The following is a 24,479-nucleotide window of genomic DNA, read 5'->3' as shown; positions in this document are numbered from 1 at the left end:
TTTAGATTCCTCCTGTCTGGGCAGGGCATCTCCGAAAGAAAGGCAGCAGCCCCAGTCAGGGGCATATAGATAAAACTCACATCTCCCTTGGACAGAGCACCTGGGGGAAGGGGCAGCTCTGGGTGCAGCTTCAGCAGACTTAAACGTTCCTGCCTCCTAGCTCTGAAGACAGCAGCAGATCTCCCAGTACAGCACTCAAGCTCTGCTAAGGGACAGACTGCCTCCTCAAGTGGGTCCCTAATCCCTGTGTCTTCTGACTGAGAGACACCTTCCAGCAGAGGTCGACAGACACCTCATACAGGAGAGCTCCAGCTGGCATCTGGCAGATGCCCCTCTGGGACGAAGCTTCCAGAGGAAGGAGCAGGCACCAATCTTTGCTGTTCTGTAGCCTCCACTGGTGATACTGAGGCAAACAGGTTCTGGAGTGGACCTCCAGCAAACTCCAGCAGACCTGCAGCAGAGGGGCCTGACTGCTAGAAGGAAAACTAACAGACAGAAAGAAATAGCATCAACATTAACAAAAAGGATGTCCACACAAAAACCCTATCCGAAGGTTACCAGCATCAAAGATGAAAGGTAGATAAATCGTCAGAGATGAGGAAAAACCAGCGCAAAAAGGCTGAAAATTCCAAATACTAGAATGCCTGTTCTCCTCCAAAGGATCACTACTCCTTGCCAGTAAGAACAAAACTAGACAGAGAATGAGTTTGATGAATGGACAAAAGTAGGCTTCAGAAAGTGGGTAATAACACACTCCTGCAAGCTAAAGGAGCATTTTCTAACCCAATGTAAGTAAGACAAGAACCTCAAAAAAAAAAGTTAGAGAAATTGCTAACTAGAATAATCAGTTTAGAGAAGAACATAAATGACCTGATGGAACTGAAAAACATAGCATGAGAACTTTGTGAAGCATGCACAAGTATTAACAGCCAAATCGATCAAGCAGAAGAAAGGTTGTCAGATATTGAAGACCAATTTAATTAAATAAAGCATGAAGACAAGATTACAGAAGGTAAGGGGGTACTATCTCTATCTTCCAAGATCTTCCAAGACCATTTACTGTACAAATACCCTTGAAAAGATAGTCTAGGAAAAAGGGTAGTTAGTGCCTCGCTCATAAGACAGGTAGAAACACAATGGATCCAGGGAGAATTGTCTCACCATGTTGGTGATGACTCTAACCTCTTCATACAGTTGATACGAAACATAAATTTTCTTCAACCTCTAAAATATTAGACAAAAATGATTTTTTTTCCAATTTCTAAAAATGAGAACCCAAAATTTAACAGTTCACATTGGATTCAGAATGCTTAGAAAGTCATAATCACTTAAAATCCTATAAGGACCTTATGTAGAGAGTATATATACAACACACACATGTATTAACATACATACACTCACCTAAGTGGTTTATTTTCTGCCTTCTCCATTTAAAACATAAATTCCTTGACAATAATGACTGTGTATGTGTGTGTTTGTGTGTGTGTGTAATTTACTGTCTTATTCGAGTTCCTACATTAATTTGCATTAATTTAATTAATAAATGCTCTAGCTCTACCATACAACCCTTTTCCTTCTTTCTTTTTGTCAGCACCATCGCCGTGAGAACAGCAAAAAAAGTGTGCCTGTATTTTGAGGGTTCTCGTAGTCATTAAAATTGAAAATGACAAGGTAAGAAATGTCAAGATAAGAAAATGAAAAAATGTGCTTGTGTTGAAGACCACTTCCTATACACAGAATCCAGAAAAATGACCCACACCTCGTGGAACTCAGTAAATATTAGTTGCATTGAGTTAACTTCAATTCAAGACCCCATTCTACAGTTTGTAAGTCAAAAGTTGCTCTTAGTAACGCGCTCAGTAATACGTGCTGTGTTTTGAAAATAGAAAATATCCCTTTTCCTCAAATCCGTAGTCATTTTAAGCGCAATGACTCCTGTTTATTTATAATGATTCTCATATGCAGATGTATACAACTGAAGGAAGGATGGTATGTGTTTCCAGAAGTATTTGCTTTATCATGACATATGACTGAAGCACCTAGTTTTTTCTTCCTTTGAGAATTATGTTTTTATTATCATTTACCCTAGTGCTCATTTTCATCCTCTCCAACAGAAATTTAGCGGGGAGACTGTATGGTTGAAAAACTACTCATGTAAGTTCCTCCGGAGGCTTAATCATCAACACATTGACTTGGAACTACTCTGGTCTTTTCTAAATTAAATATCTCTGTCTACAACAAATGCGAAAAGTACAAAATGTTTCCGTACTCCTTCTACATCAAAATTGCCTCCTACAGGAACTAGAAAATGCGTGTCAATATGAATTACCGTCTACAACAGCTACTCTCCCGGCCGATCTGGGGTCTTGCACACAAAGGGAGAGAGAGGGGCGTGGGGAGGCTGGAAAGCATCGCTGCACCCCCCCCCCCCCCCGCCCCCGGCCCGGCGACGTCCGCTCAGCAGCCTGCTGAGGAGTGGGGACGAAGAGCAGCCTAAACTTAGGGCTCGGGATATTTCGCTGCCACCCAAATTGCCGTCCTACCCCAACCAGGCAGGGAGAGGAGCGGAGTGCGCTCGCGAGCTGAGTGAGTGCTTACGTCGCAGCGAGATCTGTGCTGGGATAATTAGAGAGGAGTTGGGCTGAGCCGAGTCCTCTTTTAGCAGCAGCAGCCGGAGCCGCCGCCGCAGCCCGGAGGGGCGCGCCCGACTCGGACAGCTCGGGAGAGCCCCAGGAGAGGCCAGCGCCGCACAGCAGCCGCCCGGCTTTTCCCACCGCCCCGGCTGCTCCCGGAGGGCGCACAAAGGCGGTGACCGCCCGAGTGGCCTTCTCCATCCAGGCATTCGGGTCCTCCTCCCCACCTTCTCTCCCGAAGGCGAAAATGGCAGGGCCAGGCGAGGACCTGGGACAGCGGTGGCTCTAGTCCTGCGATCCCCACCCCTCCTGCTGGGAGAGGCTGCGGGCTGCCCGCGGACGATGTGGCCGCGGCTGCCCCCGAGCGCATCTTCGGCCCGGGTCCCTGCCGCCGCCTCTCTTCTCTGCTCCTTCCATCCCGCCCAGAGGAGTTGATGCCGCTGTCGCCGCCGCCGCCGCTGCTGAAGCCGCGGCTGATGGATGCCAGGGAGTGCCGCATTGCTTAGCGACCCCGCCTCCGGGTTTGCTGGTAGGAGCGGCTGCTCTTTCTTCTTTCTTGCTTTGGGGTTTTATAGAAAAGATAAGGACATTTTTATTTCATTCTCCCAACGCTCTCCCTTTCTCTTCGTTTTTGAAATGTGCATTCCCAGAGAGATCCCCGGTTTCCTCCTTCCCTCCCCCCTCCCCCCTTTTCTCCCACCCCGCGGCAAGTCCCTGGAAATGAAGGGCTAGAGGAAGGCAGAAGTTGGGGGTGGGGTTGGGGGAGCCCACGCAGGTACCAACGCCACCAGAACCCCTGCTGGTGCCTTATGAGATCACGGTGTATCTCAAAGGGGAGGTGGGAAGGTACGCTATCTGCAGAGTCTCCACCTAATTGGATCACAATAATCTTAAATCAATCACACAAATATGTCTCTTAAAAATATCGTCTTTGAATAAGTAGAGGGAGAAATAATCTCCTTTCTCCCCATCTTTCTCTCTGTCTCTTTTTCTTTCTGGCAAAGATGATCTCTCTCCGCCCTGGAGCTCAGCGCTGAAGAGCTACCTTATTATTAATCAGAATTTCCATCGCCACCCCTGGCAGGCGTATCCTTCAGCAGGGACCGCAGGAACATTCACAGTGCAGGGGCTGAGATGTGCGTGGGGGTTGTTTTTGTTACATCTTGGAAGAGAAGAGAAGAGGACAGTACCAAGATCAGAACCACCCGTGCTAGGTGGGATTAGGGGTGATTTGTTAGGAGAGAGAAAGGACAAGAAGAGGAGTGCAGAGCCCTTCAGGGGTTTACATCTCTTTAAAGGAAAGGGAAGAGGGAGCCAAAGTGGGGTGTTGTATTTTAGGGGGCGGAGGAAGAAGTTTACACCACCCCGTCCCCCCCCCCCCCAGTAAAGCTGGGGGAAAGTAGGAGCAACAGGGCACTTGATTGGACACCAAGATTATTAATTTCCTGTAGGGGAGAGGAAGCAGGCAGCAGGAGGTCTGGGGGCTGGAGTCTGGTGGTGGCAAGGGCCAGGTTTGCTTTGGGACAGTCAACAAGGGCTTCTGAGGGAAATCTCCGGGATAGGCAGAACAATGACTCATTTGCAAGCTGGTCTCTCCCCTGAGACCCTGGAGAAAGCTCGCCTGGAGCTCAATGAAAACCCAGACACGCTGCACCAGGACATCCAGGAGGTGAGGGATATGGTCATCACCAGGCCGGACATTGGCTTTCTGCGTACGGATGATGCCTTCATCTTACGCTTCTTGCGGGCTAGGAAGTTTCATCACTTTGAGGCCTTCCGCCTCCTGGCGCAGTACTTTGAGTACCGGCAGCAGAACCTGGACATGTTCAAAAGCTTTAAGGCCACCGACCCTGGCATCAAGCAGGCACTGAAGGATGGCTTTCCGGGGGGCCTGGCCAATCTGGACCACTATGGCAGGAAGATTCTAGTCCTTTTTGCTGCCAATTGGGATCAGAGCAGGTAAATCCTAAATCCAAACTTGTGTTCTCCTTTTACTCTCCCATTTTCCAGAATTTACCCCGAGTAGTGTCATGGTTTTGTAGATTTGATATTTTTGTTTATTCGGCTTGGAGAAAAGAGAAACAAACCAGGAGATGAGTTTTTGGTGGGAACGCTGGGAAGGGAGGAGGGCTTGTATTTTTGCTTTTAAAACTTACTTCATTAACACCCAGTTTCTACTGCAGCTTTAAGGTGCTACCTTCACCATGTTATTGCAACTAGATCTAAATCACTTAACTTGTAAATAAAGCTTCTCTATATGTTTCACCTTCCGAATAAGTTTATTAGGCTGGATAAACCAGTATGAAAATGAGGACAACTTTTCCTCCTTCTTCCTAAAAAAATTATTAAACTAGACCCATCATCATGGTCATCATCATCATCATCATCATCCTCTCTTTGGTACTGACGTTAAATCTTTTAAGCATGGCCTGGTGTTCGACCAAAAGCAAGTAGTTTTGTTGCTTGGGAACTTCTCTGCTTGATGATGTGTAGAAGAAGGAATAATATGATGTGTGTCCCTTCAATGAAAGGAAGAGTTTCATCCTCTGTCGCTGAGCATGCCTGCTGAAACTGAAAATGTACACTGAATGGTGTATGTGTTCTACACCTGCCACTAATCTAAAGAATCTGTTTCCTGTCTTATGTGATTTTTCATCTTTTGGAAGGAAGTGGAAAATATTCAGATGTGTCAGTTGGTGGACTTTTTGAGCTCCTGTGCTATTTAATAGAGGAGAAATAATATTCTTTTTATCAACATTATTATAGAAAAATGTAGACAATAACACTTCTCTATCCTCAATCAGAACTGTTTTCTCAGACTGAAAGATATAAGAAATTATAAAAGGCTCTTGTGTAAGGTAGTTTCAATTAAGTTCAAAGTTAAATATATTTCATGGGACTTAAAAATGCTTCCAGAGCTATGAATCATAAGAAGCTGCTTGTTAAGACATTGGTGTATTTTTAGTTCTGTGAATGGTGACTTTCGATGCATCTGGTTAGTTTAAATCATCTCTGGAGCCATTGTACAAGACATTTACAGTTACTGAGAAGGCTTGTAGATCATAGAGATTTCCAGATAGACTTCCGAGTCTTGGTATTTTAGAATATAAATTAATATTTTAAATTATTTTTTCTCTCATTTTATTGTGATTTTTTCCCCTGTAATTCTAGGTTAAGAATCACTCTGATTTTTTTAGGCAAATAGAAAGACAAACTACTACCTGAAGATTCATAATGCTGAGAAACTCATGCAGAGTTAGTCATTCAGAGGGAATGGAGTTTTGTTACTTACTTTGGCCAGTTATAGAGATGTTATTCGACTTTTTATCAGGTAGCTTAAAATTTTAAAGAATTACAACATTTTATCCATTGACCACAATTTTTGTTTAAAAAATGTTTTTTTCATCATAAAAGTACATTGTAGGATCATGCAAATCAATGGCTGTGTATAACAAAGCTGAAACATTTTATTCAAGGAAAAAAACTAATATTCTGTATGTCAGATTGGAACTTTGTTAATTTAGCTATAGTGAAATGGAAACTGGAAATTTCATATTTATATAAATCTTGAAGTCCGTTAGAGATACCATTATGGAGGCAGATTGCAATCAGATATATATATATGTGTGTGTGTATATATATATACACACACATCTATATATCAGACCTATTTTCATTAATTTCTATAAGTACATTAATATTCATAATGATTTGTAAACCTAATTAAGATGAAAGTCACTTATAGTTTTCATATATATGAGAAGGTGATAATTCTGAATTTATTAAAGACACTGTGTTTTAGTTGTCCATCTCATGCTTCCATATAAAGGGAAGATAACTAGTAATCAAATTCTCTTTCTCTGGAAATCTACAATGTAAAGGAAGTTAATAATTGGTATATAGAATTATATTTTATTAAACTTACACATAATCTTAAATACTAAAATGTTGTGTATTAGAACAAAATGAAAAGCTGTGTTCTGTAGAAATACCCTGACAAGATGTCTAGAATTGTAATTATGAATTCTATTTCTATGGTTGGAAATAAACAGGTATAATCAAGAAGTTATAGCATATCAAGGTGAAAATATATACAAGTGATTTAGAGCTTAGTCGAAATTTCAGTCGAGTTTCTTCCTATATTAAAAAAATAGTAATTCCCTCTTCTTCCCCACCTTCCGTTTATCCCAAATCTACATAACCCAATGACGGGGACTAGTGGACAAACAGATCCGTCATCTTGGCACCCTCTATAAACCTTTATCACTGGAACATGTGCATAAAAACTTCCTTGGCTCCTGCACTGAAACTCAAAGGACAGCTGCCTTTCTGCCAATGCCAGGATGTTACCAACCCTTCTCAGCCTGAATTCCTTTCCTCGACCCTGAAGGCTCCTTGACTCCTACAGAAGTCTGCCTCTTTCCCTAGATGTTTGTTACTCTTATTGCTCTGTTAGGTGGATGATGCCATGTGCTAGTTTCTCTTGTCCTTCATCCCTCCCTTGTTCTGTGAGTGAGATGTTCTCACCTTTCAGGCCTTGATCCCACCAATCCAAAGCTACCTGGGTTTCTCCGGAAGACTGCGTGTCTGAAAATAATCCTAACAACATTCTTTGAATTGTTAAGTGAATCACCTGGCTTTCAACAACTTTCTTAAAAAGTAGCCTGTTTTAAAGAAACAGTATGTGAGAAGTGTAGATGATGACAGAGGTAAATTCTAGAAACGAGGCAGAAGAAAATGCCTTCATGTATTTAGAAAACAGGTTATTTATAACTTTCCAACTACAAAAGGAAAAACAAGATTTTATGAATTTTTAAAAAATTTGTAAAGACCCCCAACAGAATTGATCTAAGAAAAAGACTACATCATGTTATCATATTTATTACAGCACTTGAACTAGAGTAGATGCTCAATAAATATTAGAGTTGAATTGAATTAAGCCTTTGTATAAAAAGAATTCTGAGTAGAGATTTATTTGATATATGCTTTCGCCCCTGTCAAATCTGTGGGACAATTTTCTGTGCTCCTCAGGACACTGAAAACAGTAAAAGCGCGTGAGACAGTGACTATAAATAAAATAGTGTCTGTTTCTGCTGCAATATAGTGTAGGTTAGTTTTAGGTTATTGTAAAGAATTGGATGATTTCCAAAGTCTTTTTGAGAGACATGGCATCATTAAGAAGACTAACGTAAAATCGTAATATTTACAGTGTACCCTCCTTCTAACAAATCTAAAAAAAGAAAATGGAAATACTCAAATGTCAAAATGACTTGCAGTGTGGTCTGTGGTTCTTTCAAAAAAAGATTAGAGCAGGCCCAGATGACCTGTTACATTTGTTGAGCTGTGCCTTGGAAAGGATTCATATAATTTTATCTCCTTTTAGATTGCCTTATATAATTTCTGACAACAAATGTAAACGCCATGGAATTAAAAACGATTTGACTGTTACACTGCATCACAAGGATGCCTTTATCCTCCATGCATTGCATCCTGTTTTCCTTCCTAAATGATAGTGACCTGCTTAGGACAAAGCAAATACCTTCAGATGGTTTGCATGATCTTTTCAACAGAGTGTGAGGATAATGTGTCATAAAGCTAGCAGAGGTTAACACGGCTGGAGAAGAGGAAACTTGGAAAGAAAGTACATGGCATTCTAGGTCCTAGAGCATGCAAGCAGGTATCTAAGAAATTGAAATCTGCTGTCACATAATTATTGGAAATATTCATGAGTGAAATTGTGTCACCTGAAACATAATGATGATAGGAAGTATGAGAGTTCACCTGTAAGTTGTCAGCCTGCAAGTCATATTTCATTTCTCTAGATCTCATTAGAAGTACGTAGTTCACTATGCTTTAGTACAGCAAACAACCATTTATCTGGAATATGGTTAATAGTCATTAGAAACAGTAATTCTCTGAACTTTAGTGTAGCAAACCACTATTTATCTGGAATCTAGTTAATGGCCATTCGAAAACAAGCACAGTTAGAACCAAAATGATTCTTAGCATGGTGGCAATCCAGAAATCACTGGCCGCCATGCATGGTCTTTGGCTTATCATAGTGGACATTGATTACCACTTACAGTAGTGAAGCTCTGGAAGGGGCAGAAAATTGATTGCTCAGACATTGATATGATCCTTCAACTTTCCTGGAATTTGCCCCAAAAACTTGTCAGTTTTCTCCTATTGTGTGGCTTTTTCATACAAAAGCAAACATTGTATGGATGGTTGCTATTTGTGGTTAAGTTTGAATTAGGATCATGTTTCCATTTACTAAAATAATATGGCCAATGTTCAGAATAGAAGATTATGGTGCTGATAGCTTACAGTTTTAAAACATAGCCACAGACTACACAGATGTGCATTAATGCCAGTCACAAAGCTTTACTTATCTCTGGAATTGTACTAAAAATAAATAAAATAAAAATAAAATAAAATGAACAGGAATAGACTAAAACAGTCCAGGGCAATTATCCAGATAATTGTGGAGAAATATTTATACTCAGCAACAAAAAAAGCAAAAAAAAAAAAAAAAAAAAAAAAGAGATTTAACTTTGCAGCTTAATTTTTCAAGAATTTTTTTCTCGGTTTATTAACATATTAAATAATTCCCAACTTTTTGCTTCAATACCTAGTTATAACTAGTGGCACAGTCAGGAGTTCTTCTCTTAAAAATTCTGGAGGCATAGCTTTGCTATCTTTTGGGTGGATACTAGTTAGGGCCAAACCACAAATGGCAGGTGTGTATTCCATGGGACCTCTGTCCCAGCAGAGCTTCCATCTTGCTTCCTTTCAGGGAAACTCTTTTAACAAGTCCTCTGCTGACTGCAACTTATTCCAAAGTATACTCTTGGTACATATCATGGCAAATAGGGGAGGGAAAAAGTTGTCCTGATAAATGTTGGAGGAATACTGTGATGAATCTCTGCAAAAATAGGACAATCTCCAAAAACTGGGGCAATTATGCAATAATTAGTAAAATAATCCCGAAATAACAGCAAAAGCTACAAGTGCCAACCTTCAGTAGGACGTTGACTAAGTCTGGCCTGAGCCAAGCTATTTTCATGTTTCAAAATCAACTTTGAACAAGGTCGAGAAGCAAAGGATTTGAGGTTACTACAGTGTCCTGAAAGGATGCCTCAAAAGAAATGTTTAAAGATATTTTAAAACATGAGCCAATAGTATATTAACAAGTTATCCTTAGTAAATTAATAAATTTCCTCCTTTCTGAGGGAAATATTAAATTCTCTTACTTCACTGAGGGCAGGTACATCTATTTCACTATTACAGTAAGTGGTTATTACACTATTATAGTATCATGAAGGAAAGGATACTCCTGTATGTGGGATCCTTATGATATCAAATGACAAACTGAATGATTACTATTTCGCTCAAATGAATTAAAAAAATACACTTTGATTGAGCATTAGTTATGTACGTAGCATTTTAGTAGGTGCTGGGGGCAAATAAAGACACACACATTGTACTATTAAGCGATATGTAATAGTATCTCTCTGGGAAGAAAAAACATGTCAAGCTGAGTAACTCTCAGAGGTCATACGCAACTAATGAGGATATTGTTTACCAGTGCTAGAAGTTGGGGACAGGTGGGCAGCTGTGGGCTACTCAGTGTTGTGTAGGAAAAACATTGCCTGCTTGGTTAACTGAATTCAACATTTATTGTTCCATTTTTATTCATTATTCATTTAAAAATAATTCTACTGTGTGTATTGTAGCAATTAAGTACTTCATTCATGCTCATACAATTAGTAAGTGAATTAGTCACTTTGTGTGTGTGTGTGTGTAGACAGTTACCAACCTAAATCTAGGGAAAGGCAAATGTATTAAAAAATCAAGCTCTGATAATTAAAGATAATTCCATCTATGGTTTAGAAAATCTCGATTAAATATAACAATACAGGCAATTAAGAGCAGAATGTTAAGGTGGAAGAATAAACTTTCTGAAGACAAAGACTTTACTAACTAGATGTTTGCTTAAAGTACTTGGCCCTGATAAAAAGAGTTGCCTTTCTAATGTGTTTGTGTGCTCCCAGCACGGTTCTGTTTTATTTTATTTTATTTTTTGGTGGCAATAGATGCAAAAATTTTGCTTTACCCATCTTCTTCAAAGAAAGACATTTTGCCTGTGGATGTTTCATTTCCAGTGATTCTCTTGTTCTCATTCACCTACATTCCCACAGCAGTAATATTAAAGCAAGGCTCAGACATCTAATCATCTGTGCTCAGTAATACAAGCCAGACAGATGAAATTTCAAGAGATCATATTTCCTCCAGGGATTGTGGATTTAGCCATTTCTTATTCTGAGTCCTAAGGATGTCTTCTTGCTTTTCCTCCACCAAAGTTCCCTATTGTGGTGAGGCTGGAGAGTGCCAGGATATTGACTTCCTGATCTCCTATTTTCTGATATACATATTATGCTACCATGAAAAAGCAGACCAGGCCAGGCACGGTGGCTCATGCCTGTAATCCAAACACTTTGGGAGGCCAAGGCAGGTGGATCACCTGAGGTCAGGAGTTGGAGACCAGCCTGGTCAACATGGTGACCTAAAAATACAAAAATTAGCTGGGCCTTGTGGCGGGTGCCTGTAAACCCAGCTACTAGGGAGGCTGAGGCAGGAGACTTGCTTGAACCCAGGAGGTGGAGATTTCAGTGAGCTGAGATCATGCCATAGCACTCCAGCTTGGGCGACAAGAACAAAACTCCATCTCCAAAGAAAAAAAAAAAAAAAGAAAAGAAAAAGCAGACCAATTATTTATTCATCAAACTCTGTTCTGAGTAGGAGGCACCATGAGGAGGGAAGAGCACTGGTCTGTGTGGTATTAGAGAACTTGGCTTCGAATCTAGGTTCCCCGTTTTTCCTAAGGTGATTTTAAGCAAACTGTTTAATTTCTCTGAGACCCTCTGTCCTCATCTGTGAAATAATAGGAACAAATTCAGCTCAGAGATTTTGCAATTGTTTTGAGATTAAGATAATGCATTTGAAATTGCTTTGGAAATCTTAAACTATTACCCAGATAGACATATTATTATTATTACCACTCAGTAATATAAAACACCTAGAAGGCTTCATTGGCTTTACCATTAACAGTACCCTGCGGCATTAATAAAGGTAATTCTTCTGCTTTTTTCCCTCCCCCTAGCACCTTCTACTATGAAGTGCTTCAGACATTAGAAAATGTGGCTTAATGAAAACTGAGGGATGGGGGCAGCCTTAATGAAGAATTTAATAATGGCTGATTGATTTATTGACAAAGAGAAATTGCTGGTGTTGTGCTGCTCAATGCGATGCCAAGATACTAGTTTTTTCTTGTCATGCTGAAAAGGTTGTTCTCACTCACAGGTGGGAACTGAACAATGAGATCACTTGGACTCGGGAAGGGGAACATCACACACCGGGGCCTATCATGGGGAGGGGGGAGGGGGGAGGGATTGCATTGGGAGTTATACCTGATGTAAATGACCAGTAGTTGGGTGCTGACGAGTTGATGGGTGCAGCACAGCAACATGGCACAAGTATACATATGTAACAAACCTGCATGTTATGCACATGTACCCTAGAACTTAAAGTATAATAATAATAAAAAAATAAATAAAAAATAAATAAATAAATAAAAAGAAAAGAAAAAAAAAAAAAGAAAAGTAGAGGGACATGACCTATTTGTCATTAAGTTGATCTTTGCCCTGATTGAAAGCTGTGGTAGAGGAGGAGATGCTGTGAACCCCAGCAAAGAAGCATGGGTCAGGTAGTCACCAAAAAAATTGCATGGCCAGAGGCAGGAGAGGAAGCTTCTCTGATCTAAAACATTGAGGGGGCTCTTGGTTGCAGGCAGGGTGCCGCCCCTCCACAGTGTGGCAGTACAAGGCTCTTGTCCTCTTTCTGGTCCAGGAGCATGTTTTGTATTGGGCTAACAGGGAAGCCTTAAGTGAATGTTATGTTTAAATGATACCGTTATGGCACTTTGATGACTGTTGTAGGTAAAATAAAGCAGCATGGTCTATGCCCTTGGGAAATAGTTTGATTTTCAACACATATTATTGTGCACCCACAGTGTGCAGTGCACAGTGTTTGGTGCTGAAGATAGAAAGTGGTATCAAACAGTGAAAGAGTTTTTAAGCTAAGCTTATATGTCTGGGGCCATAGAACAAACACTGAAGCACCAGAATTTCAGAATATGAGAGAAAGGGCGCTGAGGTCTCCAGCAAGTAGACAATTTTGAAGAGCAGGGCAAGCTGGTTGTAGGCCCAGAGAAGGGTAGAACTTAGGTGAGGTGAAAAGGAAGGGGAGTGTTCCCCTAGATTTAAGTGAAGATAAAGCATCAGAGTGTACCAGATTGTTGGGGGTTGAATATGACAAGACCTTGGTGGTTGGGGTGAGCCTATGCACGGGTGTACAAAACGAGAAGTATGGTTATTAAGGGAATGGTGCAGTTTTGAAAGAGCCATGGGGGAACAGTGTTGTGTGCAGGACAATTTTTCAGGCCAATTAATATTTTAGGACAATTTATCGCACAATAGAGGGTAGGCAAGATTTCTGGAAGAGAAAGATGGGAGAGAAAGAAAAAGAAACACAGGTGCTATTATATTAGGAAATAAAGCTAGGACTCTAGTAGAAAGAGTTAGATGCCAAAGACGTGTACATATATAAAAGACAAAAAAAAAAAAAAAAAAAAAAAACTTGGTGAATAAATGTAGGACTTGGTGAATAAATGTAGAGGGAGAAGGAAAGGGAATATCTGAGAATGATTCTTCATAAATTGATTAATGTAGGCAATCCCAGAGGAAAATGGGAGACACTAAATTGAGTTACACTAATATATTTCAGGTAACAAGGAGTCACTAAGGTGCTAATGTTCAGATGGCAACTAGAAAGATGAGGATGTTGCACAGGACTGACCCTAGCTCTGTGGATATCGAGCCATCACCAATGTATTGACCAAGGGGATGAGTGCATGATTCGGTAACTCCAGGAGATACTATATGATGACAGAGAATGTTCAATGCAGCATCACAGAACCAAATAGAAGAGTTTCAACAGCAATGATTGCAGCAAATATTTATGGTTTCTATTCTATGTCAAGTACTGTTAAAAACTTTACATGTATTATTTTGTTTCATTTTGTCCTCACAACAATTCTATGAAGTTAAGATTAAGTGACTAAAAGGTACAAAAAGCAAGTATAGAATATGTGATTGTTGAAAGAGCAAAAGTAATACAAATGTAGAAGTCGTAGAAATTAACATTTATTGTTTGCTATGTACTACCCATTGGGCTAAGTATTTTACATTCTGTCCTATGATGTAACTATTATTATCACCATTTTTAAAAGAGAAAATGGAGGCTTAGCAAAGTTCAGTAACTTCAAGGTGTATGAGAACAAGCTAAGATTAGACAAATAATCAGGGATTCGCATTTTGTTTTGTATTTGTTAATAGCTGTGAGTTTGACGTTATAAAAGGCTTTTAAGTTACATAAACATGCCCCAAATAATTAATTCATGAGTATATATCCTACTCTGCAAGGAAGACCGATTTCATAACTGAAAAATTTCAAGAAGGATTAGATGTTTTCCTTCTGATTGCACAGGTAGTACATAGTTGCTACGGATATTAAAGTCTTCTCCATATGTTGTCTATGTGTTCTAGCAGCTTTGATTCTTTCCAAGAGCAGTGTTCTACATAGTCCGGTGTCAGTTGTAAAATTTTTTATTGGTGTCATGATTTCTTCTTACTACATGCTACACAGCATTCTTTTCACAAATTCAAATTTTACTTAATGCTATTTTGAGAAGCACAATCAGGAGTCAAGAGATGCAATAATGTGGTAGTTTTGATTTATAGCTTTCTTTCAGCATATACAAGAGAAGAATAGCTATGGTGGAACTCACACAATTTCAATGTAAACCCCAAACATGAACAAGTAGAGTATTTCATTGTGGCGACCTCTAATTTGTAAATTATAACAGTTAAAATAATTTTAAAAAGGAGAATATGGCAGGAGTCCTGAAGAGATAAAATTCATAGATGCTACATTTCTTTGGAAGATATTTTACAGATTCTGGCAAGATCCTGTGTAGTCCTGTTCTGCTGAGGAATAGCGTGCTGAGCTGCTAATGGTAATAATGTGAGATGTTTGACAATAGGGGACTGGAATTAAGTCAAGAGTGGTTTTGACCTGCCCATTGAATGGAGTTAGCTACTATATTTTTATGTTTATTTTTCTAAACTTCTAAATTAATATGATTTTTATAAAAATCATTTGATTCTCTTCCTGGAGCCAGATATTGAATTCAAAAAACGTGGTTAGACTTAGTCTTGAAAATTTTGCAAACCTACTTTTCTTCATTGCTGATTTTGGGATTTGCCTTATATTATTTCCTTTGGAATAATGATATGTGTATCAACGTTTATCTTGATTTTGAAACAGTTTAGGAGAACCATACTTCAAGTGTGTTATTTAAAACACATTGCCTCTTGTTTTCAGTCTGTACTGGTACTTTGATTAATTTTTATTACATACAATGTATCATCCTTCCAAAGCTGATTTCAAATCTACATTTTATTTAATGGCATTTTGGTATTAATGCTATTTAATTTCTTATGGATAACATAAGAATGGTCAATCTCATAATGAGGGAAACCTTTGAAGTCGGACTTTTCGAATCCCTAATTTTCTTTACCATGATATTATTATGAATTTCAGAAACTAAAACTTATTTTTTATTTTTTATTTTTTGGTGGGGGTCTGAATTTCAACCAGAAATATGGTCTTCCTGCTCCAACTTTCCAGTGCCTATGTTTATAGGCTTCAGGTCCTGACAGTGTGTCAGGTCATTATGTTTAAAATGGAGGTAGGTCAGCCATAAAATGACTTTCAAAGGTGTTCAGCCACACATGCTTCAGAGATTTAATAACAAATACATAGTAGAGGTCTATAAAAATTTTATTATTTATATATTCAGGTAGTTTTTTGGATGCTGTATCCCTAAGCCTTTTGACTTTTGCCTTTTGTGATAGTAATAGGCTATCCTAAAGATGATCACTTCTGATTTACACTCTGCCTAGTACACTATATCTATGCTTATCATTCTAACAAAAAGTATGCTATGTGTGTATTCCAACCAACATTTACTGAACACCTGTTTATACCTAGAATTGTGTCAAATTGTACAAATGTTTTCACTTGAGTCACCTCTTTGATGATTCTCTGGTGCTGCCCCCAACCCTCCCCCAACCATGGCCAATGAGATGAGAATAGCGTGAGATAGGGACAGTTAAGTGATCCTCAGAATTATAAATCAGCGACATATCCAGGACCATATGGCTAATGAGGCATTGGGCAGAGATTGCATCTTGAAGTCTTCTGACACCATGCCCTGTGCTTGATTAATGCTAGGATTCTAAACAAGATTCTGTTCCAAACTGCTGATTTTACAGGTGAAGAAATGAGATCCTGAAATGGTGAGAAATTGCCTGAAGTTCCAATGTTATTCTTTCCTTTCTGAACTACTATGCTGTCTCCTAGCACATCCAAGTGTTTTTAGAAGTAAAAATAGACCTACTCCCTCATATATCTTCACTGTATCATACTGCCTTCCTAACGAACTCATCATTTCCAATAAATGGGAATGATTTTGACTCCTAATCCACTCCCCTCCCCATCCTGCCTCTTCCCTGAGGTCCAGATCTCTTTCTCTAGCTATTCCTGAAATCTCCCCTGAATGTCTTACGAGAAAAAAAAACTTAAAATGCAAGGTGTTTAAAAATTGAAATTATTAACATCTTCCATAAATTTTCTAACTCCTCTTAAAGTGCTGGGATTTCTAGAGATTCCCTTTTTAGAATAATTATCTGATGTATCTCTCAACTCTGACTTCATTACCTCCTTCGCTTCCTTGAACTTAGGGTCCATATGCTTTTAATTCCACAATTTTCAGTTTTGAGTTCTCCCCTGAGTTCAGGATCCATTTTTTTCAGAATCTTGCTTGATATACCTCTCTGGGTATACTACATGTTTCTCAAATACAATAAGTTCTGTTCAAAACTTTGTATTTCCAACCATTTCCAACAGTATCCTATGTTTTCATTATTGATATTGATTAAAAATTTTACTATGTATTCAGGCTCTGAAGCTAAAATATGTGTCATTTTTTACACCTCCCTAATTTCAGTCCTCACATTGTCACAGTATAGCAAGATTGTCTAAAATGCCACTCAAATTTGGCTTCTTATTTTTGTTCTTAGTTCCATTGCCTTCACTGAAGCGGTGTCTTAATCTCCAACCAGTGTCTTTCTACTCTAGTCAAGTCCCTTTTACAGTAACATAAAGAGCATTTATTGGGTTACTGGAACGTTCCAGGAACTGTGCTAAGGTAAAAAGCAGAAAACAAAACAGAACAAAATCCAACCCTTGAGTTAAGATGGCTTGTATTATTGTAGGTAAATTTCCATGATTTTTCCACTTTTATTTATATTTATCTCCTTCTCTTTCTATCCCTCCCACCTTTCCTTTTCTTTATGATACGAACTCAATACAAGTCATTTGAATTGAGTAACTTTTATTCATAGCTGTCATGTACAGTGTTTTCATTTATTGATGAGACTCACTCAAATCTCATTCTCATTTTTTTCAAATATGAAAAAATTAAATGTCAATATTACTGAGGGCATTTTTGAACCACTTAAAAAGTGCAATGCTTAATTTTGGGTTAGTTGAATGAGATTTTAGAAAATCATTAGAAGGCCTGGAGGTAAACTAAATGATGATAAAATGTGAGAAAGCATTGCCATTTGTTTGGGCAGAATACATGTTACATTCGATTATGTTCTTGGAGTACGTATAAATTAAACCTCTTCCTAAAATAGTTTTTTAAACAAAATTATTTCCTTAAGATTCTGAAGGTATTTTAAAGTGAATTTTTAGTGTGCTAGAAAATATTTTATAGTTTTTTATAAAAATGGTTGTCAGACCTAATTTAGTACTTTTCTGTTGCCGATAGGTACACACTGGTGGACATTTTGCGCGCCATCTTACTTTCTTTAGAAGCCATGATTGAAGATCCTGAGCTTCAAGTGAATGGGTTTGTTTTGATCATAGACTGGAGTAACTTCACTTTCAAGCAAGCCTCTAAACTCACACCAAGTATGCTGCGATTAGCTATTGAAGGCCTGCAGGTAGGATATGCAAATTACCTACTTCCTTGGTCTCTTCTGTTTGACTTCTCTTGTCTAATGTGTTAGAATGACAAAATGTCTTACTTTCAGAAAAACAAAAACAAAAACAAATTGTAGTTGTTGAGCACAAACATTAAAATACTATCTGAAGAAAGGATTATAGAAGAAACGCTGAAGGAAGAGAGTTTGTGACACTAGTACAGTGCTCCCTGTCTAAACATAAATGCAGGTAATGAGCTGAGATTTTTAATCTTGAAAATCAGAACAAGCAATATTTTTTAGATTTTAATGATTAGTTATTTAGGCTTGTTTTCGTTTCTCTTTTCTGTACATATTAATTAGCTAAATACTTGCTTCATTATTTCATTTAACCTGGTGAATTTGGGATATGATCAGCAATATGTTCAACTGTTGGAAAGTCAATCAATATGTTTTTTGGTCTCTAAGATACAAAGATATCTCTCTGAAATTTTCTTTAGACTTCATTGGGTCTTTTTGTGAGTGGCAGGGGCTGTCACATGGAATTTATATAGTAATAGTGCTTCTTCCAGTGAATAATGTTTAACTGCTTGGGAATTAGCAGGTGGGAAATATATTATTATTTATTGGTCTGTCATAAACCTGCTATTGTCAAGTTGCTTTTAACTTCCAGGGTGTCCTTCTATTCTCTCTCTTTGCTTTATGCTACTTTGTGTACAATACTTATGGAATTGGTTTTAAACTTCTAAAAATATTTGCAAGTTAGTCTTTGAGTGATGTCATTCATTAGACTGGGGCATCAATGTTGAGTAAGCCCAAGTCATCTAGATTTTTACTCATTAGTAATTTCTGACTGCATGTATACACACCTAAATTGATGACTGCTGACCTCTTAAAAGTGGGCAACTTTTCCAGGTGCTGGAAATCTTTGATTTCTGCCTCTGGACTTATTAAGACACACTGATGTTTCTTCTCCACATAGGTTTTTCCTGATGTAGGCTTCCTGACTTGCTCTTGGTGAGACAGCCTTGCTCTGTCTTATCTTAAACAATGCTTTTTAGAAACCTCCACAGGGACAGTTAATACAAGATGGTAGACAGCATAAGATAATGCATGTTGGAAATGTGTATATTATATAGAATCAGTCCTAGCTCTGCCCTATTTCCAGCATGTATACGGTGTTCTTCAGTTGTGAACAAGAATGGTTACCACCCACTATGTTACCTAACACAGAATGGTAATCTAGCCTTTTACAATTGTTGTCCCTATTTAACCTGTGTCTTCTCTTTGCTCTGGAGCTAGGCTAGGCCTTCAGCTCATGAAGGACTGGAGAACTCATATTTTTTCCCAAGAAATTTAATAAAAAACTCTTCAAGAATAGACTCAGTATCTTGCTACTTTCCAACCTACTTTATGGAGTTTTTAAATAATACTGTGTTAAGTCATCGCAGGAGAACAAACTAACAACTTGGAGGTGTTTGGGAGCTTCCTTGTTAGCTGTAACTACTATCAGAAGTTCTTTAAGTGCTACATGTGAACACCACAGGAGCTACCCTCAGAGAAAACCTCTGTGCTTATTGTCTAGTGAGGGAAATAATCCTCATACCTGTATGGACCTGTTCTGGCTGCACATTTGGAGCTGCCTTCTCTCTGTTCCCCACAAATATCTCAGCCCCTTTCTCCTTTTTCCCAGAACATAAGACAGAGTAAGCAGGGTTGATTCCTCCTAATTTGCAATTAAGAAGCCACTTAAGAGAAGGAAGCTCTTCCTGGGAATAGATTTGATGTGTTACTAACCTTTAAACTCGTTTTTATTTTCAGTTCAAATTGACTTTTAAATGCTATATAGTTATCTCTATACCTACGTCTGTGTCTGTATCTGTGCCTGTGTCTACTATATGTGTATCTAAAAACAATGGAATTCTGAATGAGCATATAGGATTGCTAGAAATGTTCCGTTGTGACACGCATGATCTCATATTTACTCTTGTATTGAAGTAACACTTTCTGACTTTTTAAATCAAGTCACTGTTTTACTTTGCATTTGCTATGTGAGAAATATTGTGTACCACTATATATTTCATTCAGAATATGAATAAACATTTTTTTGAATATCATCATAAGATCACAAAGTGTTTGAAGTAAAGATACATACACAGTTTTAGGTTGCTAAACACAGCCACCACCATGCCAAGACCACCACCACAACAGTAATAAATCCCTTCCAGTTAGTCAGGAAAATGAAGAAATGAGAAGATTTTAAATAAGTCAATTAGAACTTATGCCATAATTCTGCTATCATGTCACCTTTATTTAGACAAACTTAAAAAAAATTATAGGGAATTGAACCATAAATAAGAAAGGCCACCAGTCTAGCAGCCAGAGAGGAAACTTATATGCATTATGAATGGGATGTAACTCTGTTTTGAAGATTCCTTTTCTCTCTTCCTCTAGAGTTGGCTGTAACCTATCAATCCACATCATAAGCTACGTTTTTTTTTCTTAAGCAAAAGAGCATTTAAAGTGACCTGGCTAGAGATAGCACGCTATACCTTGTATAAAGATACATGAACCATTGTTATATATATTCATACATGAATGTAGTATAAAATCAATTAAGGGACAATGTGGAAAGGTAGAAATAAAAAAGGTTCTAGAGTCAGACAGAACAGGATTTGGATGGCAACCCTGCCATGCATCAAATACCTGGGCACTTGTTTGAATCTCAGTCAACCCATTTATACCAATTTTCAAGTGTTATTATATTAGAAATGATACATCTTGTACCTAGCAGGTAATATCAATGATTAAAGTAATTGATGTGGATCAGCTCATTTTTCGGGTGGCATATTTTTCTGGATGTGCGCTGCCTTTCTCACAAGTCAGTGACTACATAAACTGTGATGAATTAAAGTTGACTGACTTTGGAAATCTGAATAATATCATAGTATTTTTTGGTGCTCAGACTTTAGATACACAGACTGCATTCTTTTCTACAATTTTTCTGTGGTTAAATAGCATCTAGATATATTTATGTTGGGTGGCAAATAAAATACATTTTTCATTTTAGAAGCAAAGAATGGGATTGTTTCACCTGGTGAAATTTAATCTTTGTTTCTCTTGGAAGAAGCTCTAGGCATAGCTGGAAAGGTTGGGATTGTGGAGATATCCTTGGCTTTGAAAGTTGAGCGAAAGTTTGCTAAGTGGACAAAAACAGGAAGGACATATTGATCAGAGCAACATTGGGGAAGTACTCTGAACAAACATGCAGCTATAGGGGGCTGAAAACACAGGATGAATCTGTATTGACATGGCTAGAATGGGAAATGAATTGAGGAGAATAACCAGAGATGAGGCTGGAAAGTCAGGCTGCGCCCTGACTGTATGGCATAAAAGACTGCATACTATATGGTGTGGCTTGTGCTCTCCAAATATAGGGAGCTTTGGGACAGGAAAGCGTCCTAATCACTTCTCTGATTTGGAAACATCCTTTGGATAAATGAATTGACTTAGATCAAAGGGAAGAGAAGTTAGATCTGGAGAATCCCATCCCACCTTTGAAATAATTATAATAGTATCATTTTATAGGATAGGAAATGAAACTTTAAGGAGTTTAAGATGCTTAATCAAATTTTCTCAGCTGACCTCAAGGCTTGAGTCCTGGTTGTCTGACTCCAAAGGCCAATGTCTTTCGTGAATCTTCTATTGTTTCCAGGTCTGTCTCTAAGAAATAGTAGGTAGGCTCAGATCAGAGTAACTTCTCCCACCAATACTCAAATTCTCACATATTAATATAGGTGAAATTTATTTATTGGAATAGACAGTGCAATTTTAACTAAAGACATCACAAATGGCTGGCCTGTGGCTTTGGACTTTTTTGACACCGTGTGGCAGAACCATGTTCTTTCCCAGTGAGCCATCTCTTTAAGTTACTGTGAGCCTCCCAGTTCTCCAGGATAAAGCATGAAAGCCAAGGGCAAGCCACTTTGCTGATCACCAAAGAAAACTTTTATTAATATAACAACAAAGTGATAAGCCATTCATAATATTGGTCCAAGGCAAGTTTATATGCTTTCTCTGTGCAAAAATCTTCAAATATTTTCAAATATGAAAGACAGCAACTATTTTTACCAACAAAGTGTATTTCCTTGATAGGTAAGGCACAACGTCAGACTTTTTTTTTTTTTTGTGGAAAGGAAATATTCAGGGTGGCAAACAGAAAAAAAAAGAAAAAATTAAGAAAGTATTCAGCTTTATTTGATAGAAAAGAAAAATAGAAAATTGTCTTGCTACTTACAATAAGTTAATTGATTAGGGTACTCATAGAAACAGAAAGTTTCTTCAAAAATCAATACAAGATTAAGTGAACGTAACTGGTCGACTAAGATATCTGCCTGGAAAGCCAACTAAAACACAAATTGTTTAGAAATATCTACAAAAGCTTAGACTCTGAATTTAGAGTAAAATTACCTGCTTTTTTCGGGGGAGAGAGGGAGGGTTACTTTTTTTTTTAAAAATAAAGTATCCCTATAACTCTTTAGTAATGAGAAACTCAGACTCTTGTATAAATCCAGAATCTCCCAATTTGTAGATGTTTTTTAGCTTGTCCTAACCCTACCCTGCTGCCTTTGAAACATATTTATCTGTTTTTCTCCCTTAGCTCTGCCCTACTGGGTCTCTGTGCTTTTGCCTTCACAATGTGACAGAACTCCCCAAACTCCATCTGCCAATAAGTACATAATGTAGTCAAGGCATGGCTTGCTGGCAAGGGGTTTGGCTGTTACAAGGGATTGAATAGCTCTTTGAATTGCTACATAAGACTCAGATGTAGGGCCATCACAAAATGCCTAAAATAGTGCCAGATATTGTAAGAGCCCTTAATAAGTAGGACTTGTGACAGAATAAAGAATATGTAATCAATTCACTGGCCCTTTCACTTGACTCAAAAGCCCGGCGTTACCAGCAGCCACCAATCTGCTAGTTCTGAGAGCTGTGAGCATTCATGTGGAAGGCAAAAAGTGCTGCTGCTACACATTCTGGCTCTAAGTATGTGGAAGCCCAGTCCTACCTAGGGAATCTTGCCAAAAACAGAGGACATGCTAATGACTTGGAACATCACTGTCCAAGGCTGCGGCGTGAGGAGCTCCCTTAGCTTCACTGTAGCATTTGCTTATTCAATCCTTCAAGTCCTACCTATTTGTAATTTCTAACAGTTTTGAAATTGCACGTGTGCATGTGTGTGTGTGTGTGTGTGTGTGTAAGATGGTTAAGGGAGAGGCAGAAAAGAACTTAGTGAGATATTGACTAAATTAGGAATTCATAATAAAACAAAAGGAGTCTGTGTTTTACAACAGTGTTCTTTGCAGTGGTTGTTAAGCTGCCAATAGTTTTCAGGCTTAGAATGCTTTGGACAATAGCAGAAACCTCTTGTTTACAAGCTACATTTTAAGTTTAAGGCTGCATTTTGATGCATTGATGGGAGGGGGCCGAAGCAATGCCTATCTTTTTGAAAGTAAACACACAGACTCATAAACTGTATTCATTCAGGCAGCCTGGAGATGGGAACGTTTATTTCCACATTTTGTATGCACAGGCATAACCACATTGAGAAACAGTGACAAGGGTAGTGTGTAAAAAAAGTGACATTTTGTTCATCACATGCATAACTGACTGAGCTAAGTGTGCTTCCTCTTAGTTGTTACTTAACCTAAAACAAAATGAGTGGAAACCCTAAAGTTGCTTTTTTTCATGGTTTGAGAATGTAGTTTGGCTGAGAGGTTTAGTTCTCACAGTAGGACGTTGTAAGTCTTTCTTAAAAGCTGACAACAGGTAAAAGCTATATATAATATTCCGTTCAGCAAGCAGGCTAAGGATTATGTAACCTTTGATAATGGACTAGATTAATTCTGTACATATACCTATGTATGTATGTACATATAATTGATGTGTTTTTCTTGTGTTAAAATTGCTGTTCATTTCTTTTGATTAGCAGCGAAATCTGTTAAAAGTATTTAGTTGTAGGAAGCAGGTGTCAACCTTGACAAAAAATAAAATAGAGAAATGAGTGCTGTAGGGTTATTTAACATTTACTGAATTAAAGATAATTATTAATAAAATTTAATAGTTCTAAACCTTCAACCACTGACAATGTGACTTGTTATCATTTTGCTTCAGATGGTAGAATAATTGAAATAACACAAGGGAAAGAAGAAAAAACACTTTTTGGTCTGAGTCATTGAGCTAATGACAAATGGATAAAAAGTAATTATCTATAATGAAAAACTGAACAAAGCATATGAACTACTCTGGATTTCATTTTATTGGCTATGTTTAGACATGTCCTGAACTAGAGAACAAAAAAGATGAGTGAATGCAGGCCCTCTCTTATTCTTTCAGCAGCAATGTAAATCCATCTTGATGTGTTCTTCTTTCCCAGCATTTTTTTCTCTCTTCAGATCAAAACTCCAAAATGTAAACATCAATTTATCCTTTTAAAACACTAGTTTAGGACTCAATGGCATCCGTTTTTTCTGTAGATACTGATGAAATTGACATACTTATCTTTTAAATGTCTAGTCATTTCACTTTTATAAATTTTATCTCATAAACACTTAATTAAAATCTTTCAAAATATCAAATTAAGGGGTTATTTTTGTTTTCTTGTATTTAAAAA

General features: G+C 38.2%; 1 protein-coding gene across 1 annotated transcript in view; it reads left to right on the top strand.

Annotated features, from left to right (window-relative positions):
- Positions 1 to 2,349: 2,349 nt before the first annotated feature.
- The window catches only part of CLVS2 (clavesin 2), a 76,853-nt gene continuing 54,723 nt past the window's right edge, over positions 2,350 to 24,479 (top strand). Inside the window, exons 1-3 of the mRNA XM_003898236.5 lie at positions 2,350 to 3,162; positions 3,638 to 4,592; positions 17,653 to 17,827. Coding sequence (XP_003898285.1) covers positions 4,204 to 4,592; positions 17,653 to 17,827 — 564 coding nt within the window. The 5' untranslated portion in view covers positions 2,350 to 3,162; positions 3,638 to 4,203. The remainder of the gene's footprint in view (positions 3,163 to 3,637; positions 4,593 to 17,652; positions 17,828 to 24,479) is intronic.

The sequence above is a fragment of the Papio anubis genome, chromosome 6 (genome assembly GCF_008728515.1).
Source record: "Papio anubis isolate 15944 chromosome 6, Panubis1.0, whole genome shotgun sequence".
Classification (NCBI taxonomy): Eukaryota; Metazoa; Chordata; class Mammalia; order Primates; family Cercopithecidae; genus Papio; species Papio anubis.
Note: the sequence above shows the minus strand (reverse complement) of the source record. Positions and strands in the feature narration are given on the sequence as shown.